At 38.5% G+C, this 20294-nt stretch overlaps 1 protein-coding gene across 40 annotated transcripts in view; it reads left to right on the top strand.

Annotated features, from left to right (window-relative positions):
- The window catches only part of RIMS1 (regulating synaptic membrane exocytosis 1), a 479788-nt gene that overhangs the window by 333774 nt on the left and 125720 nt on the right, over window positions 1-20294 (top strand). For 17 of the 40 annotated variants that reach the window (XM_033867408.2, XM_033867432.2, XM_033867416.2 and 14 more), the window contains exons 13-15: window positions 647-772; window positions 2382-2444; window positions 7258-7347. In XM_033867408.2, coding sequence (XP_033723299.1) covers window positions 647-772; window positions 2382-2444; window positions 7258-7347 — 279 coding nt within the window. Of the gene's footprint in view, window positions 1-646; window positions 773-2381; window positions 2445-6035; window positions 6114-6712; window positions 6806-7257; window positions 7348-15905; window positions 15990-20294 lie in introns of all 40 variants that reach the window. The other 23 variants (XM_033867427.2, XM_033867440.2, XM_033867429.2 and 20 more) reach the window with 8 other exon arrangements.

Raw genomic sequence — 20294 nt, forward strand, 5'->3', positions numbered from 1 at the left:
TGGTCAATCAAGTTATTTTTTTCAGAGGCAAAATGCCTTTTTTATTTGTAGGCAAAATGCCTTTTTATTCATTACCCAACCTATGCAACATTCTGTTCTCTAATCTCAGGTAATCTCCCAGGGAGTGGAAGAAGTGAATGTTGCCAGCACAGTTTTTGAGTAACTGTCTTGTATTCTGTTTGCTAGTTAATTTTCTCCTGTTGGGAGAAATTGTATGGTAATAAATTAGACCTGTGCAGAGAAGTGGCACAAATGATGAGGTTGAGGCAGAATGCATTTTTAAGAAATTTGGGATTGTCTCTTTGAAGCACTTTAAATGTTTGGAAAAGCATATAAAATGGAAGTTACATCGTGCTGTATTTCATCTCACCCTGAAATACACTTCTGAAATTTTCACTAAGTATGCAGATGAAAATCGTGGTCCTTTTCTGATGGAAGTAAACAAAGGAGGTTAGAGAAATACAGCACAGGCAAAGCAATGGTAGAGAATAAATACCTTTAAATCGTGTATTTGGCGATGAGGCCAGCACTTTTCAAGCCGTGTCAGTTATTTGCCAATTACCGTCCATTCTTTCCTGGTAGTCTGTCAGCCTGTTTGGGGAAGGTGGTACATTGTGATGCATGTAAATGTTTGCAATCATTTCAGGAGTTTAGATGAAATTCATCCAACAAGAAGGTCACGTTCTCCAACCAGACACCATGATGTGTCCTGCAGCCCAGTTGGTCACAGACCCGGAGATGTGGACAGTCAGTGTCTATCAGAACAAGACAGGTATTTGTCCACGTTATGATCGCAACACTGTATGTCTTCTTTGCTCTGTTTTCGTCTATGATAGGTATCTTGGTATAGTACAAAAGACAGGAAAAGTATTTCATCATTCAAAACTGAACTTCTCCCAAGGAACGACTCTTAAGATATTCTAATAGAAATGCAACTCTGGGAAATATTTGACTAATATTATATTGTCATAAAAGGTGCATTTAAAAAAAATCAGAATTTATGTTTAGCCAGTTTTAAATGTACAGTTTGTTGTTGACTTAGACACTAACCTAAATTATAGAAGGGAGTCTACGTAAGCAATTTTCAAATATTTTATTTTTTGTGGGTTGCAGTCTTTGGGATGTTATTTATGTAATTATAAAATTATGTTTTTTCTGCCATAAAAAGTTTTTGGGTACAGGCCATCTGAAAGACAGTTACTATTGCAGAGTTTCTGTGAAAACTTCAGCAGTCATATATTTCAGTACACCTACTTCCCATAAAATGTAGTTACCTAAAATGTCTATAAAGTACAAAATATTGAAATGGATTCTTTCTTCTATGGATGTGTACTTAGGCTTAGTTCTGCATCTGTTTGATGTTATGACTCCATGGTTCTACATGCCCCCGCGGACTTTCTCCTCAGACTAATGCCCCTCCTGTAAGATGGGCCTGACCACAAGCTCACGATCTGTTTTGGGTTGTTAGAATTCCCAGCTGGTTGAATCGTGTCTTCTGGCTTTTTGAAGTGTAGAAACTTTTAGGGAAGGGTAGGGAATGAGGCTGGTACACAATGATTGATTTTTGCTGTGTAGTCAAGGACACAGAACTCAAGGAGAGCCTCTTAGCTCCCTAACTGTCACCCTGATGGAGCCATGACCTTCAGGAGATGAGGTTGTGGTACTTACTGGGACGGAGCACTGCTCGGAGGAGGGTGTCCCCGCTGCTCAGGTGGAGTGGAGTCAGGTGAGGGTCCCTTTGTTGACATTCACTGGGGCCACCGTGAATTTAGGTGAGGAGGGGGAAAAAGAAGGACTTCTGGGCCAGGGCATTCAATAGAGTGAAATTAATTTGAGTGTAGAAAAAAGTATCAGTTTTAAGATAAAACATTCCTAATCAAGTATGTTCTTAGTTGGTAAAGGAGAAACAGAATAAGTGACATTGCATTTTACAGGCTGTGAGAGCCAAGAAAACTGTCATGCTTTGAGTTGCTAAAAAGAAATTTTAAAATTTAGGGTTCCCATTAGTATCAGAAAAGCCAGATTTATAGGGCTTTTAAAAGTTGTTAAAATACCTAAGTGTCTAGAATTGGAAACAGATTTCTATGTCTTATTTGGGGAAGGTTCAGTTTAGTTTAGTTTTGCCTTGATACTCTGTGAAATCACTTTGAAATACAATAGCAACAGCTAGGACTTCGACCATAATGTTTGTACTTTATTGTTGAAAATTTTAAAAGTACTGTCATGTTTATTTTTGTTTAACCTCTCAAGCAAATATGCTAGTGTAGACAATCTGGTTTCTTCCCTTTCCATGTTGTCATCGGCATACCATTGGCATAACCCATGTCATTTAATGCCTCATAACTTATCTGTTTCACTCACCACCCATCCTGTCTGTGCAGTGAGCTTCTCATGCTTCCCAGAGCAAAACGAGGACGAAGTGCAGAATGCCTACACACCACCAGGTAAATACAGGAATTTGGTGACGGTAACTGTGTGTGATGACTCTTTCCATTCTACTCTGCTTCCGTCTCCCCCTTAGCGGTATTATTACGAATACGTGAAATTAATTTCCTCAGTGTTCAAATTGGTTTTGTTTTATATGGAGGTTGTGGAAAAGGTTCCAAATATATTTGAATTCTGATCCAGACAGACTGCTTTTCTATCAAAGTATTTGAAATCCAGAGGCTGCTGAGCCTCTGTGGCTGTAAATGTGTTTACACATTTCCAAAACCGAGGAACCGATTTCTGCAATTAAAATTCTATAACCTCGCTGTGAGCCCCACCACACACACACACACACACATCTAGACACAAGAGGTCTGATCCGCTGTGCATGGCAGTGTTACTGTTTCTGTGATTATAAGTTCACTTTGTTTTAGCCTTCTTTTATTTTTATGTTTTGGTTCTACTGTTGTTTTCTTTCTATTTGCTTTTAATAAGATCTTTACCACTTCACTTTTAAGAGCTGAGCTTCAGTTTCCTTCTTGATAAAGAGTGCAGATATATGACCTGTTAACTTCTAAGCCCTCCCTCCCTTCATACCCTCACCAGGTCAGAAATGCTACACTACCAAATTTCCCATAGCGACACGTAACGGTATAAAGCCTCCTTAAAGATGAGAAGAAGAGGGGATACGTTATTGTCGTCTAAATTGGAGCTGAGAACCTAGCACTTTATTTTCATCTCATTACATCTTGGATCTCATATCCCAAATAAGTCCTTTTACAGATTACTCAAAGAATACAGTCTGTGTGTATTTATTGTCAATGTGAAGTTAATGGAAGGTAAAGAATAACTAGGTGAGACAATGAACCAACACACAGATAAACTCTTTCAAATATTATGGCCATAAAGAGTAAATAGGAGAGAGAAGGAAGGAGCTGTACCCGGAAAACCTGCGACGCAAACACAGATGCAGCTTTATTGTGTCTGTGTGGACCTGGGCTTCCGCTCAGGAATTGAACGTGATCACCCGAATGAGAATTCACTTTTTACATGTATTAAACTCTGCTAGTGATAACTACTGCCCTGTGTGCGATGCCACAGGGAAAAATGAGGGATGTTAGTTCTGTTTGCAAACTGGAGAACTAATGTAAAATCCTAACTATTGTAAAAAGTCAGCTCAATTCTTTATAATTCGAAAGCCTCCAGCCTTACTTTGTTGTCCTGACAAATAGTTTAATAGGAGTGATTTCTTTACAGATTCAGAAAATTTTCTCATAGTCCTGTTGGGGTGACTGCAACTGTAAAACACAAACAAAACAATGCTTTCATATTTATTAGGCACCTGGTGTGTGCCTGGCCCCCAACGTGTGGGTACTGTTAACACATTCACACCAGTAAGCTAAACAGAATCACTAAATATATTGTTTTTCTTTCCGTTACATCCCACTTTCGAAGGTAAAATAACAGGATAGGCACAACAGAATAAGCTAGTAGTTTCATCATTTTGTAAAATCTTATCTTCAGAATGCAACCTATCATATTCACTTACAACTTTTAAGAATAAAACCTGTGTATTTACTACTTTCCAGTAAACAAGGAAAATAACATTCATTGAGTACCAAGCACAGTGGTAATTATTTAAGGAATTTTATCTCCATGTCCTGACAATAGTTGTATCATATGAACATTATTATCCTCATTTCACAGATGAGGAAAGATGCTAAGAAAGTTTTATTTGACATGTAACAGAGCAAGGATTCCAAATCAGGTCTGTTTGAAGTTTTGCACTGAACTAGTTTTTCCAAAAATGTGATCCGAGGAGTTGGTTCCGCATGAAGTTCAGCCAATTTAAGAGTCTGTGAGTCAAACATATTTTGGAAACTTTGCAAATTAAAGCCACTCCCTGGAGATTTCATACGCACAGCATATCAAAGTCACATACTACAGAAATCTGTCTCATATTGTTTAATTCATCGCCCCCCATTGTTATCATTATCAAATGCTTCTTCCATAAAACCTTTCCTGAGACAGTCATGTTGTACAGAAAATGCTGTGGCTTCCTTACTGTGTCCTAGACCCTTTGTACCTGTTATTTCACTTAATCCTCACAGCATCCCTGTGAAAGATTATTTCCTCCATGATATAGATGTAGAAAAAGGCTTGATGACTTGAATCATCCAGGTTCACAGCCAATAAGTGGCAAAGCCAATGTGGACCTTCAAACTAAAAACTGTGGCCACTTTTCATTCTATTTCCATTCTCTGCTGACCCCTGTTAGAGTGTAACCCCCCCAAAAAAATTCACTTTTGAACCAATTGCTTAGAAAAGTTGTATAGCAACTTGTTACTAAAGACAGTTGCCTAAGGTTTAGGAGTTGAAAAGAAGATTCTGTCTGTGAAGCAGGCTGAATCCTTTGCTTCAGTAAGTGTCCTCAATCTGTGCTTGAATGTGGTACTTTAATACATTTTAAACCACAGCTTTAAAAGATTTCCTGAATCAACCATTAGTATAAACATGAATAAACCCACAGGGGTGTTTGATATTTAATATCTCCTCAGCAAATGTTTATTCTATTCCTGATTTTATCATACTTTAATGTAAGCCAAAATGGACAATAGATTTTCATTATTGACAGTTAAAGTTTGTAGAAACATTATTAAATTACCAAAACATTCATTGACAGGACCAAGTTTACCCTTGGTGATATAGACAGTCCAGAATTCCTTATAGGTTTTAAAGGAATTCAGATGATGTTGGGCCTTGTTTCTGCCAAGTCAGAATTCATGTTCTGGTTGCAGCTAATACCCATCCCACCCAATTTCTGGTGATAAATGTTACCTGCTGTTGGATTTGTATCCAGAAGGTGACAAATGGAAAGGACTTGTCCACTGCAGTCACCTCTTTTTTTTTTTTTTTTTTTTGCGGTACGCGGGCCTCTCACTGTTGTGGCCTCTCCCGTTGCGGAGCACAGGCTCCGGACGCGCAGGCTCAGCGGCCATGGCTCACGGGCCCAGGCGCTCCGTGGCATGTGGGATCTTCCCGGACCGGGGCACGAACCCGCGTCCCCTGCATCGGCAGGCGGACTCTCAACCACTGCGCCACCAGGGAAGCCCTGCAGTCACCTCTTGATCTTCCTTCCTTTACTGCCTTCAATACTGTCACCAGCCTTGTCCCTGCAATGCTGGTCAGCATTTTGCTTGTTATTAGACTATTAACTTTTTAGTCATATTAATTCCCAAATTTCATAAATTATTTGCTTAGTACTTTTAGCTATGAGTTATTTCCATAGAAGCAGGTATAATATTAAACAGGGATTAAATAGTAAGTTTCATGTTGGTTACTTCATAGAGTGTAGTTCTCAAATCTTTTTCAAATTAAGGCTTTTAAACTATAACTTAAGTCTTCATCTTAATTATGAAGACATGTCCATGATTCCATATTTAACAGTTCTTTTCCTACCTTCAAATAATTATTGTGGTCTTTCTGAGAAAAACAAAAGATCCATCTGTGTTTGTAGATTTCTAGTCTCCTACTTTTTTCATATCCTGATAAAATTCGCTTCACATGTATTTTTCTGTTTCCTGCATGTCTGCGTTCCCATGTTCCAGACATCTTGTTAGGCACTATAAAACATTACCGCCCAAGATGCCCTTGTTAGAGAACTGTTCTCACTGGAATATTTACAGGTAAGAGTCATAACAGTGAGTCTCAGTTATAAACTAATCCCTAATCCCTCACCAACTAAAAATAGCAAATTTACTTTCTAATAAAGCATTAGCATTTCCTCTTAAAATTAATTATATACAGAGAAAACTCATGATATCTAAAAATAGCTTTTAGGGGGAAAGGGGGGAAGGATAAATTGGGAGATTGGGATTGACATACACAGTCTACTACATATAAAATATGTAGCTAATAAGAACCTCCTGTATGGTGCAGGGAACTCTGCTCATTACTTTTTAATTATATGGGAATAGAATCTAAAAAAGAGTGGATATATGCGTATGTATAACTGATTCATTTTGCTGTACAGCAGACACTAACACAACAGTGTAAATCAACTATAGTCCAATAAAAACTAATTTAAAAATACAATAAAAAAGTCAAAATAGCTTTAATTATAAAACCTATGCTGGAATATTTCTCTAAATGAAATCTGCTTACTCAAATATCAGATTTCTAGTCGTTGTCTTCTTTGTCATTTATTTGTTGTTTTACTTGTTGATTTCAATTATGAGAATTGATTTTATATTATTTTATTTTGGGACGATTTTACTTTGTGGAGCTCAATTCTGCCTGCACATACTAAAACCAAACCCCTTCACCATGAATGCTTTCACTCGAGAGCACTGAGGTTTACTGATGAGATTCTGGTTAGGTAAGGACGTTTGGACGTCATACCGTCCACCTCCCCTGTCTAGTGTTTGAACCAAAAATAGCTGAGTTGTAAAATTTTCCTCCTCTGCTGTCCTTCATTTTGTTTTGGTGTGGCATCTGTCCTTGGTAATGAAGTGTTAGGCATTTTGTTTCAGTGCTTTCTGTATCCAGTTTTTTCATAAGTAGGTGTGTTAGCCTCATTTTTTTCAGTCTGAGACCCTTTTAAAAAAATTATGCAAAGCAATTCAAGCATAATCTTTGTTTAGTGTCTTTTTCTAAACAAAACTGTGCACGGCCATCCTGTCAGCGCTCACACCCTTATGAACCGACTCGCAGTGATTCTGCACTTTGTGTAAAGGGGACAGGACTCGATGCTTTCCTCTCTAACTGGTCTTCCTCTCTCTGTTTTCTCTGTCTTTCTCCTCCACCCTGGATGCAATGCACTGGCACTAGTGACCTGCAGCCCTCCCTTGACAGGGCGAGGAGTGCTAGTACCAACTGCTTGAGACCAGATGCTAGTTTGCATTCACCAGAACGAGAAAGGTATAAAGACTTTCTTAATTTCCTGTCATTTTGTACAGTCATTTTTTCCCCTATCACTCTGTTTTGTGTCCTTGAGTCTCACGGCTTATTCATCCATGTTCACTTGCCGACTGTCTGCATTTCCCCTCCCTTCTGTACACGCCTGTGTAGAGATGTGTGTATGTGGCGGAGCCAGAGGGAGCACATACACACATTTCCGTGGATGCCGTTGCAAATGGCGTGACGTGATTTGTAACTGCTTCTCGCTGCTGCTTTTCCCCTTTCGTTGCTGTTCAGTGGTTTTCTTTACACCTCCTCAGGGAGCCTTCGGTACGCTGATATGGTTGTGAGGGCCAGTGAGTTATCTGAAGGGGAAGATCACTTTCCTAGTACTTCCGCTGATAAATCGTATTTATAGGTGCAACTACAGTCTTCCATAAACGCAAAACAAGAATCTTATTTAGATAGAATACTTCCCTTGTGCATCTATATTCGGGTTTTTTTTTAAATCAACTTGCTCTTTGATATAGATCGTTTTGCCTTAAATTATATTTCAACACAAAATAGTATGTTTATCATAGATTTCCTGATGCCTTACAAAAATAAAGGCACATTACATACACACGTACGTAATTTTGCTTAACACTTTACATTGATTGATTAATAAATAATTCTGACTTTAATTCATTGATCGTGCACTACGCTGTCTCCTAAGTGTGAGCAGCTAATTTTTCCATTGTGGTGGAACTTTCTATTCCAGTAAACTTGGTTATAATTGATAGTCTCGGTTATAATTGTTATCTCTTTTCGATTAGAAGTCATTCACTGGAAATTTGCATACTACCTCTTCACAAATCCCGAAGAAAAATGTTTAGTTGTGTTAATGTAACCCACTTTTCCTCTTCTTCAGAGGCTGCTTAAAGCTTTCCTTTAGCAATCTTTCTAGTCTGATTCTACTCATTTATTTATGAGATGTTTATTTCTGGAATTTAATGATTGGTACAGGTAGACATGTTCATTTTTTAGTGCCTTCATAAGATCCTACTAAAAATATCTACTTTTTAATTTTGTATTCTTTTGTATTTGCAAAATTTGTAATAGAAAACAATGGAATCTAACTTTTTGTATTTCTTTACATTTGTAGAAGAAATTTTAGTTGAAACGGGCTCTTCTTTAGTTGAATGGGCTTGTCTAAAATCACAGTTGAAATTGTTTCATTATTCTTGTTTGTTGTATATTTCCCCCAAAAAATATATACAAGAGTAGCAAGAAAAAATATTTTTATATTTTTTTACTTATTATTATTTCCTTATATGTTTCTGGTTAGTGTTAAAACAAGGATAGAATGAAGTCAGCGGAATCTTCTGACTACAACGATACCCTAACATCTTAAATGTCATCTCTATTGGTTCTGTCTAAGGGAAATACAGTTTGAACCACATGCATAATTTTAAATTTTCTGCTTGCCATATTAAAATATGAAATTAACTTTAATACTTTAGTATATATCTGAAATATTATCATTTTAACATATAATCAGTTAAAAACTGTTAGTGAGATATTTTGCATTCCTTTTTTTTTTTTTTTTTTTTTTTTTTGCGGTACACGGGCCTCTCACTGCTGTGGCCTCTCCCATTGCAGAGCACAGGCTCTGGACGCGCAGGCTCAGTGGCCATGGCTCACAGGCCCGGCCGCTCCGTGGCATGTGGGATCCTCCTGGACCGGGGCACGAACCCACGTCCCCTGCATCGGCAGGCGGACTCCCAACCGCTGCGCCACCAGGGAAGCCCTGCATTCCTTTTTTCACAGTGCTCCTTGACCACTTGTGGCTACTACATTGGACAGTACAGTTTTATTCTGTCACTGAAGCCTGTCGAGCACGTGTTTTCTTGTTGCTCTGAAGCCAGAGAATTCACAGATCCATGTATTGGTGAATTTCATCTCTGATAATACCCTTAGAACAGGCCAACCTGTAGACAAATAATCTGGCCACGATTCTTTTACAGGTCATAGTGAGGTCTGAGTGCACTCACTTATGATACGTACTTTTGATAGAAGAGAAAATATGATTGAAACTTACATTCACTCTATCTATTGAATAAAAAATAAATTTCCCCTTAAAAAAATGAAAGGGGACTGGAATTGGTGTTACTAATGTTCTTTAACTTATTGGGGTCAATTTGTTGTCAAGAAGAAAATAAAGTGAGATGAGTTCTCATCAGGAAATTTACAGATGCTGTAGGTGTGTCTTGGTGTGGAGGATGCCGTCCTTCTGCGCACAGACCTCTGAGCAGCTTCGAGACAGGACAGAGTAGGACCAGCAGTGGGGGCTTTGTGCTCTTTGGAAGATGCACCTGTAAGTCCCCAGACAGGACGTGAGGAGAGTAGGAACTGTGGAAGCTTTGAGAGTTTTCCAGGTTACTTAGTTCTGGTGACTGACCAGAGAGCTGATCAATGCCTGACATATACATAGTAGATAAGATATTATAGAAAAGTTGTTAAAGACATAACTTCATATTCTTGAGATGGTGACCTATCAGTATTTCCACAGCCTTGTAACCTATCGAGGTCAAACAATTTGCTGATTCTAAACTATCTTGATGAACATGTGTATGCTGTTATACCTACTTAATGCCCTTTTCTGGAGTATCTTCACTAACTCTGAAAGCAAAGGAAGTTCTGTGTTAGTACAAAAGATGAAATTGTTAAAGCAGACTCGGTACCCCACACCGCACTTCACTGATTATTCCAATATAAAGGAGCGCCAGGCACAGTTAGCATGTTCTCTTCCCGAAGGACCCCAAAACCATCAGGCCGACCTTTTCTCCCTTATGAGGATGGTTTGGCCCAGGTTAACAGATGAATTTTGAGACAGGCACGTGGAAACACTGTTTGCAAAGGAAGTAATTTCTGTGTTTGAGCATCTCCATTATATAATATATTCTGTTGATTACACAACTAGCAAAAATACGTAGGGGTTACCCCATTGCCCCATCCAGTCATGACCCATAAGTCAGGAAATTTGGGGTTCATTTACAGTGAAAGATCTAGAAAGACTAGTTGTACCCTGCTGAAGACCTTGAATAGATAAGGACTCTCTTTTATCTTTTCTCTAGCAAATACCACTGCATGCTTACAAGGAGGTCTGGTCAAGGTCCCTGTACTTTCATCTGTGTCAAGGTCAGCTTGAGGTTATCGGTTCCCCCTTGTTCCCTGATCCGGAAGGAGTGAGTTCCAGGCCTGCTGTTAACCTTTCCTTTCCCGGGTTTTACAGCAGAATGTTGCTTACGTGTTCAGAAACACTGATTTCTAGAGGCACTGGAGAATGATTCCTTTCCTCGGATGTTTTATCTTCTTCCTTGACCTCTTCCAGAAATCTAACGTCTCCTTTCTTCAGCATCCTCTACAAATTCCCTAACACCTCTGTGCTGAGGCAGTCTCCTTTACAGGCTGCTTAACCTCCCTGTCTCTGTCTCCCCCTCAGCTTTCCTCTTTTACCCCACCCATCCCATCCCTGAAATTATATGTCTATCAGTCAAAAGTTTCCACACTGGGACATCCCTGGTCGCGCAGTGGTTAAGAATCCGCCTGCCAATGCAGGGGACACGGGTTCGAGCCCTGGTCTGGGAAGATCCCACATGCCGCGGAGCAACTAAGCCCGTGAGCCACAACTACTGAGCCCTCGAACCACAACTAATGAGCCCGCGTGCCTAGAGCCCGTGCTCCGCAACAAGAGAAGCCACCGCAATAAGAAGCCTGCGCACCGCTACGAAGAGTAGCCCCCCCTCGACACAACTAGAGAAAGCCCGTGCACAGCAACGAAGACCTAACACAGCCAAAAATAAATAAATAAGCTTAAAAAAAACGTTTCCACACTAATACCTATGGAGACAACACTCCACTGTAACTGGTCATGCCAGACCCTCCCCTGCAAACCAGGCCTAAATTTCTCGGTGGTTGGTAGACCCTGTGTGCATCAAAAGTCGAAATCGAATGCACTGTCTCCCTCAAATCCTCTGCAAGCAAAATGCTTTCTCTTCTGAAATGTCCCTGTACTTTGGCAGCTTTGACATATAACCATCCACAAAATCTGGAAATACTTCTGCTCCTTCGTCTCATTTGATGAGACAGGAAGTCCTATCCGTTCTCCTTCAAGAATCTCCAAGACAGATCCCGCCCCCCCGCTTCATTATACTATAGCCCATCCCCACTTCCGATGCCATTCTTGCCCCGTTAATTTCTCATAAGCTCTATTAATCGTTCTGTTCCTTTTTGTCTCAAGTCTTTTTCCCATTAAAATTGAAATACCCTTTTTCCTTTTTTGTCTGCCTAAAAATTCTCCTCATTCTTCAAAACAGGAAGTCAAATAACCATTTCGTCTATAAAACTTCTCTTAACCTCTCCCGCACATGCTTGCCTTTCCTTGCCAGGCAGAATTATTAACTCTCTTTTCTGGGCCCATGTAACATTACATGCGTTCTATTTCACTTAGTCACGCTTGTTTCTTCCACTAGATTGTACTCCTGGAGGTCAGGGATCGTATTTGGCCTTGCCATCTCTTGCGATAGCATTATTATTTTTTACTTAGTACATGTTCCATCTGGGGCTTTGGGGGAACTTCAAAAACACCCCATATTTTCTGCTCCCGGATCTGTGTCCAGTTGTGAGCTAGACCCAAGAACTGCAAGGTGGGGGATCTAATTATCACCGTAAATACAGTGAACAAGTTCAGAAGCTAGACTTCAGGTTGTAAGCTTGCCGGTGACTCACCAAGAGGCTGCCACACTTTCTGAACCACGAGAGGCTTCTGCCTTCTGAGGGCTGCTGTGCAGGTTGATTTGCTGTGGGGTTTGCTGTTTGCAGGCAGACTGATTAGGAAGGAGGAATCCAGAAAGGGCTAAGTCATCAGTGCCTGATTCTTTAACACAAAGTCCCCCTCCTCCCTCCTTGGGGTGGAGAGAGGCCCGAAGTAGGACTTGAAGGAATTTCCCTCCACATGGAAACACGAGGCCTAAGAGAAAGGAAGTTCCTACCTAAAACTTAACTGTAACTTCAATTGAAATAAATAAACTTTATGCCAAAGTATAAGCACCTATATTAATTTTCACTTAAAATAGGATTGGGGAAAATGTTTCAAAGGACTAAATGAATAATGGGAATAGACAATAAAAATATGTACTGTATAATCAGATCTCTAGTCTGTTCAGGGTTGGTGTCTAATATGACAGAACTTCACAGATATTTTTTGTGTGTGCTATTTAGGGAATGAATGGTTTACATTTCCATATAATCTCTCTTTTAGATAGTTAAGCTGCTTAGCCATGCTCTGCCAGGACATATGCACCACTGAAAGATGTGTAAATATGCAGGCATACATACGAATGACACATTTAAACACACGCACTTTTGTTGTAAGGTATATCCTTGCTGGGGGGAAGAGCCCCAATGTAAGAACCATTTCATTGCTTGCTGAGGACTGTCAGTTCTATGTCCTTATATCTCCTCGGTGGGTCCCCTTACTGCTGTTGATTTCTTTTTCTTTTTTTTTTTTTTTTTTTGCGGTACGAGGGCCTCTCACTGTTGGGGCCTCTCCCGCCGCGGAGCACAGGCTCCGGACGCACAGGCTCAGCGGCCATGGCTCACGGGCCCAGCCGCTCCGCGGCATGTGGGATCTTCCCGGACCGGGGCACGAACCGGTGTCCCCTGCATCGGCAGGCAGACTCTCAACCACTGCGCCACCAGGGAAAACCACCGCTGTTGATTTCTTAGTTAAGTTTCTTATTACTTCTTACCAGTATTACCCCCAAACCTCAAATCTTATCCTTTTATTATCTACTTAAATATTTGCAAATATTTATTCATTACTTATTCTGTGCTGGGTGTAGTTGATGTAACTGCCCAAACAAAGCAAAACAAGACACTGTAGCCCCTTATTTGGGGAGGCCCCAGCCTGTTCCTTCAGTTCCACAGCCACCAGAGTGACCCTTCCCCTCCTGCTCTGAGCACAGAGAAAAGGATGGGCTCCCAACAAATAGATGTTTCGGAATTAATGAGTTTAGAATACCTGAGATTAAAGCACTTATAATGCAACTAAGGTAACCCGCAGGCAAGACAGTTGGGAAGAAAAATCAAGAAGGGGCTGTTTTAGTTCAGTTTCGTGATTAATGACTCCAGTGTAGCCTGCCGTGTTCGCTTCTAGCATGAAAACGGACGTGGAAGGTGTGTGTTCTGCTCAATAATAAGGGAATAGATTCTAATTTTGGTCCTTCTGTGTGATAGGAGAAACAGAGAAAGAAGTTGGACACATTTTAAAAACATATAAAACGTTAGTATATTTCAAGCTCACAAATGCATGATATTAAAACTTATGTGATGTCTGTTCTTTGGACAAAAATTGGGTATAATTTGATCCTACTCTCATCATATCAAAGATATGAGGGTGAAGCAAACATTTATGTTATTGGGACTGCATATCAGCATATTCAGAAGGACTTTGAGTGCACAGGTGTACATGTATGATGCTAAATATTTCTGAAAGTTTACCTTTTAATAGCTTGCATTCACAATGCCTTGTTTCTAAACGTACACCCTCTCTTTCATGGCTTTCACTGCATGTTTCATAATTATAGCATTTTTCTTTACTTTTCATGTTTAAATAAACACAAGGACTGGAATTTCGCCTCAGGAAGCAAGGTTATTCATAATCTTGTCAAGTGAATATTACTTATTCCTTCAAAAATGTTTAAAGAAAAACATATCAACTCTGTATTTTTAAAGAACACCTTAAGTTTTCTCATGACTGAGTACAACTGCATGTGAAAAACACTAGCTATAATTGTTTTCAACGGTTTTAGAAATGTTTTTCTTTATTGTGTCTGCAGAACAAAAGCCAGTAAGGTGCAAAGCTACATTTTCAAGCCTTCCGATTGGATTGACCAACTATATACTCACTTAAAATAATTCAGTAATTTGAAATGAAGGCAAATTTGTTTTTAATTTCACAAACACATAACACCTTCCAGAGGACATGCCACACAGTTTTCTCTTCTGCCCAAATTCTGCTTTCAAGTATCTTTGTTTGCTTCACGGCTTCCTCAGAGCCCTCCTTCCATCCATCCAAGGCTGAGTGATGACAAAGAGTCTTCCCAGGGGCTTTCAGAGAAGAGCACCTGCTGACTAAAGGTATCCTGGTCACATGTTGATAGCCCTCTGCTGCTTTTGTCCAAATTGTCTAATAAGTCCACGAAGCCAAGTTAACGGCAAAAAGAGATGGCTCTTAAAAAATGTTACGACTGGTCTTCTTTGGATTATTATAAAATCGTATAGTTAGACGAGTCTTAAACCCCATTCAGTGATCCCTTGTTGCATATGAGGAAGCCAATACGCAGAGAAATTATCCTGCTTAAAATGTTCATCTCGAATATATTCAAATTTCCAAATTTGGGCCGTCCAGTCCCTTACGGCCTCTTTTCAGTATTTGCCCGGATGTCTGTAATTTGTGGTTATGCAGAGACAGAATCTCAAGATAGTTTAACAAGAGAATGAACCAAGTTTCAAACTTTTATTTAACTGTTAATCATAAAAACAGTATTCTTGTAAATGCTAAAATAAGAAAACCACTGTCTACCCCATGAAGACATACCTTTGCAAGTAAAGATTAACAAGATTTTTTGAAGGTAATACTATTTTACAATGGCATTTATCTGTATTTCCCACTTTTATCCATCAGTGGGTTTTGCTGACAATTTTTTCATTTCAGTTACTAACCCTGCAGTTTTCCCCCAGAAAGCTTGTTAAGACTTCACTGGTAGCGTCTCCATGAATCATTTCTTCATGTTATTGTTTCCACACTAGAGAGTAGTTTTTTTTTTTTTTTTTTTTTTTGTGGTACAGCGGGCCTCTCACCGTTGTGGCCTCTCCCATTGCGGAGCACAGGCTCCGGACGCGCAGGCTCAGCGGCCATGGCTCACGGGCCCAGCCGCTCCGCAGCATGTGGGATCTTCCCGGACCGGGGCACGAACCCCTGTCCCCTGCATTGGCAGGCGGACTCTCAACCACTGCGCCACCAGGGAAGCCCTAGAGAGTAGTTTTATTTCTTCCACTTAAACTATGCTTCTGCTTTGTATGAAATTCACACACCTCATTTGCCACTTTATCCAGTAATTTCAAGACCTCGTATCAAATAAGCATTGGTGGCTTCTTAAATCTATTTTATTCAGGCATCTATCTGCCTGATTCTTAAGGATGCATCTTTGTAAAGTTATACATATGTATTTATGTGTAGGTATAGTTTCGCAGACACACACCACATTTAAAAGAACAAAATTACACAGGAGATTTCAAACATCTTCCCAAATAAGTTGTTTCTCTATTCACATGTCAGGCTACAAGTTTTATTTTCCTACAATATTGTCATTTATCTTTCCAAGGCCTGCAAAAATGAAGAGTAAATTATGGAGCCAAGAATCTACACTTTGACTTTTTGGGGTGATTTTCCAGTCCTCTTGTTCCATATATTCTTTTATTTTAGGAGTTACTAAATGTCTTGTTTTTTCCTGTCTTGTTCATTGGGCAAACAGGGGTAGATGGTCCCCCTCTCTAGATAGGAGACGGCCTCCTAGCCCCAGGATTCAAATCCAGCATGCGTCTCCGGAGAATGACAGGTACTAGTCACTTCCTCCCCACAGACAAGTGGCTTCCAGAGGCCGGCAGGCCACCAAGTGGAGGGTAGCCAAGAGCCATGTGGTTATGATGCCTTCCTTTTAGGGGCCAGAGCGTAAGAGGTGGTGATTCCGAAACTAAATGCATCCACCTCTGATAAAGCACCTTAGAATGTTTCCTGAAGTGAAGCTAGCACGCACAGGGCATGGTGTAAACACAGTAAAGTCGGGTCCAGCGGGAGAGTTCTCTCTTAATGAGCGTTTGTCTTAGGGTTTCGATTTTCTAGAAACATATTTAACTATTGATTTTGTCTACACTTGACTAAATTAAGATTCTCAGGTGCTTTAAACTGTATTAAAATCTATCACAGAGCCTGTTCTTTTGTTATACTGGTTGATGATCTGATCTTCATCGTTTTGTTTTGTTAATAATGAAGTTTAGGCTTTGGGGCCTATTCCCTGATTTAAGACAGAATACCTCGTTCTCATCTATTTTATGAATATTGTGTTTTTAAGCCAAGTATTGTCCAGGGCTAGGGTCAGTCAACAAGGTAGGTTCTTAAAAATAACATCAGTGCTTTGAATCTACTTCATGCTGTGATGTCACAAGTGCCACACTATGTATTTCCACTGCTTTGTTTTCCTCCTTGGGCGTTGCTCACCCAATTCTCCTCTTTTGTGATGGCTCTTATACGTAGGCCATGTCGTTTCCCAACTGGCTACAAAAGGTTATGGGTGTTTTGACTGCTTCTCTTCTGGTGAAGCAGAAATTCAGTCATCACATGGGTGACATCTTATTTAGTATATTTCAATTTGAAAGGAAAACTAAACGCCGTCACTCAGAAAAGATTAATAAGTCATCTTACAAATGTTGGACCCCAAGGCGGTATTTTATGGAGGCTTTTTGAATATTTTATTATGGTTTAATCTTTAACACCTTTACCTCTGAATATGACTTACGTATTTGGAATTTAAATCTAGTTCCTTCTACTGCTAACTGATTTCTAGGATAGAATTTATGAGACTAGAAAAATTAGTAAAATCTCCAATGTAAAAATTATTACAAACTTAAAGTTTTTTCAGATAAGAATATAAAATAATGGTATAAATAAAATTTTAAAATGTGCACCCACATTGCTACTCATTCATTCAGCAAAACTATTTGTGCACTTACTGTGTGCACTATTCTAATGGCTAGAGTCACAACAGTGTTTAAGAAAAGCAGTGTCATGGCCATGAAGGAACTTCGAATTTCCTCTTATAAGAGACTATCCTGGATTTCATCTTATGTAATGATTGCTAGAGTATAAGACGATTAAGTGTGATGGTCTCTGTAGTGAATATAAATGTAAGTTTATCTGGGTTTAGGATAAGCAACGTGGAAATCCAAATAGTAGTTTTAGTTCTTACATACATGAGATGAAGATTAGTTGAAGATTAGTTGTCTTTTAGTAACATGTGAATTATGTTATTTGATTTCATAGATTTTATATATAATTTTAAAGGTAGATTTTAGAAGCAGAAATAGTCCTTTTAGATAAGATTATTAAAGGAAACTCTTCCTAATACATAATTCTGAACATACATTTTACTTTTCATTATGATTTATTTATAAGTAAATTCTGTATTCAACAAAAGGAAATACATTTTAAATGACTTGATACTATGATATATTACTGTTGGGAACAGAATGTTATTTACAATAAGTTTTTATTATTAAAATATATAAGTGCTTATAAAAATGAGAGAGAAATTACCGCGTCAGCTGACGCTAAATTCATAGGTAACCATGGCAACCGCTCAGGAACACAACACTTGCATTTCACCTCCTATTAGCTTCATTTACTCATTCAGAAGTTTCTGCCAATTCACAAATGAGGTGAACATGGCGTCAGATTTGGAGACAGTGAATGTTCATAAGAATTTTGCCATCAGGTGACTTTTGCCCTAGGTCACTGGTTGCTAAAAAAAAAAAATTCTAAAATCAGTGACAATTTATATAATCGCCTTTGGATGTCCGGTATCAAGGCATATTTGATTATTTTGAAACTAGCATAGTAATACAGTAAGTAAATATTTGCTTAAGAGAGCTCTCTAGTAAGTTGGAAAGCATTGAGTTGCCGTCTTATTTCACACAGTGCGTGTGTTCACACACACACACAATTTTTAATGTAGCATTTCTCCATAATTTAATTTCAACAGTAAGAAATCTTGATGTCATCTCAAGTGGTACAATAGCTTTATTTGGAATTAACATGGAAGCATGTTTCTCTAGATGGAGGAATTTTCCTAGAAGTTGTAGGATTTTGTAAAACAAGGATGAGGAAAAAATACGTAAGTTTGGAACCCCAGGGAATGTTTGTGACTTTAAAATTCTAGTGAAAATTTTCTTGCAAAATTTTAAAAATATTGAAAATTTTAAGAATCATCACTCCAATAACAAAGTATTTCTTTGTAAATGGCATTATTTTAATATATAAATAGTAACTTTTATGAATCCGTGTGCACATAACTCTGTTATGAATCTTAGTAAAATTGAGAGCTACTTGTGGCTTCAAATTAACCAAAATTTGTGAGTGGCAAGTTAGAAAAAATGTATTTTAATAGATCCCTGAAGCACTGAGGTTTTGAGTTTAGTGCTCACAGTTGAATGCATCATCCTTAAGTGAAAGGCAAGTATAAATTACTGTTATTATTAATATTATTATCACCATCTAATTCAACTTTTTGGTAAATATTTTTTCAAGAAAACACAACATATTCTTTTTAAATTAAAAACAATGTTTTGATAGTGACCGTTCTAATAAATGTGAGGTGATAGTTCTTACTTGGTACATTTTGGGATGTATGTTGATACTTCATTGGCTTGAAGTTACTGACTCCGTTGTTTTGATTGGGAATGTTTTTGCATCATTGTACATGATATTTTCAAGGAGGCAATTTATTGATGTGACTTAAATAAAATGGAAAATATTTGATAAAATCACATTATTTTCCAGGAGTTTAAATTAAAGTATCCCACTGTGTTTAAAATTAATTCCTGAATTATTCTGCTAATCTAGTTCTGATTTCTTTTGCAACTTGGAAGCAGCTACTTGCCTATAGGAATCTTTATCCTTAAATATCAAGGGGTTTCTTTTGATTCAAAGTGGATGAATCTTCTTTCTCCATTTAAAATATTTATAAGATAAAGAAATGACCCACTTTTTCACTTCCAGAATTCATCATACTTGCCACGTAGATGCAGAGTTAATGTAGAACCACCTATAAATTCAGTGCATCACTAATCATTTTTGTTTGCTTTATAACATCCTTTATCATCTGTGCTTTTCCAAGATGTCCTTTTCTTAAATGAATGAAATGTACCCATGTACTGAAATACTTAGTGAGTCTGTTTAATGGCTATAGTCATAGACATAAATATCAATAATAAACAAAAGGGTAAATATATCTTAATGGTATGCATCCATCTTCACCGTATGTGAACATTTCTTGTTTAGGTAGATTCTGTTTAAATTTAATTTTTTCCTTCCCAAAATTATGAGGAAACAAGATGATAGAGATTTGCATTTCACATTAAGCCATCTGGATAGGCAACCAAAATATAGACATAAAGATTCTTACGATATCAGTGTTAATTATAATTAAAACATTATGTGGTAGAATTTATGACATTTTCCCCAAAGCAGACTATATTTTCATCTTATTAGCATGTTAATTTTCCACTTTAATAGAATTGTAGTATCTTCAGAAAAGTTTTATTTATCAATGTCTTCAGGGAGTTGCTCTAACTGAATTTAGTTATAGATGAGGAAAGGAAAGTGGCCCAGAAACAGATTTTAACAATTGCCTTTCTTTTCATTAGTACATTTTATGAATCTTTACACTTAATCTAATAGAGAATAATAATTAAAAATGGAACTTCCAGAAAATTAGACTTAATTAGGAATGCCCTCACTTTTTGATTATTACTCTTGCTTCCATTTAATAATACAATAATTATTGTTACACCTTACATTTGAATATACCTTTATAGCTTTTAAGGACCTTAATTTGTGCCCTGTGAACTGGGAGGCTCGATGGCAGAGGGGGCGGGAACCTAGGGCCATGGGCCAGGATGGTGCCTCACCAGTTGACTCAGACCCATATTCCCTTGGACAAGTCACTTAACCTTCCTGGGACTTATTTTCCTCATCTGTAGATTTAGGTGGCTGTAGATGGACTAGCTGAATGCTGATGGCCCTCAAGACTCTAAAACTGAGTCCATGCTGCCTGGTTGCATCATGATGAACATGTGTTGGGCCAGTA

This window comes from Tursiops truncatus, chromosome 12 (genome assembly GCF_011762595.2).
Source record: "Tursiops truncatus isolate mTurTru1 chromosome 12, mTurTru1.mat.Y, whole genome shotgun sequence".
Lineage (NCBI taxonomy): Eukaryota > Metazoa > Chordata > Mammalia > Artiodactyla > Delphinidae > Tursiops > Tursiops truncatus.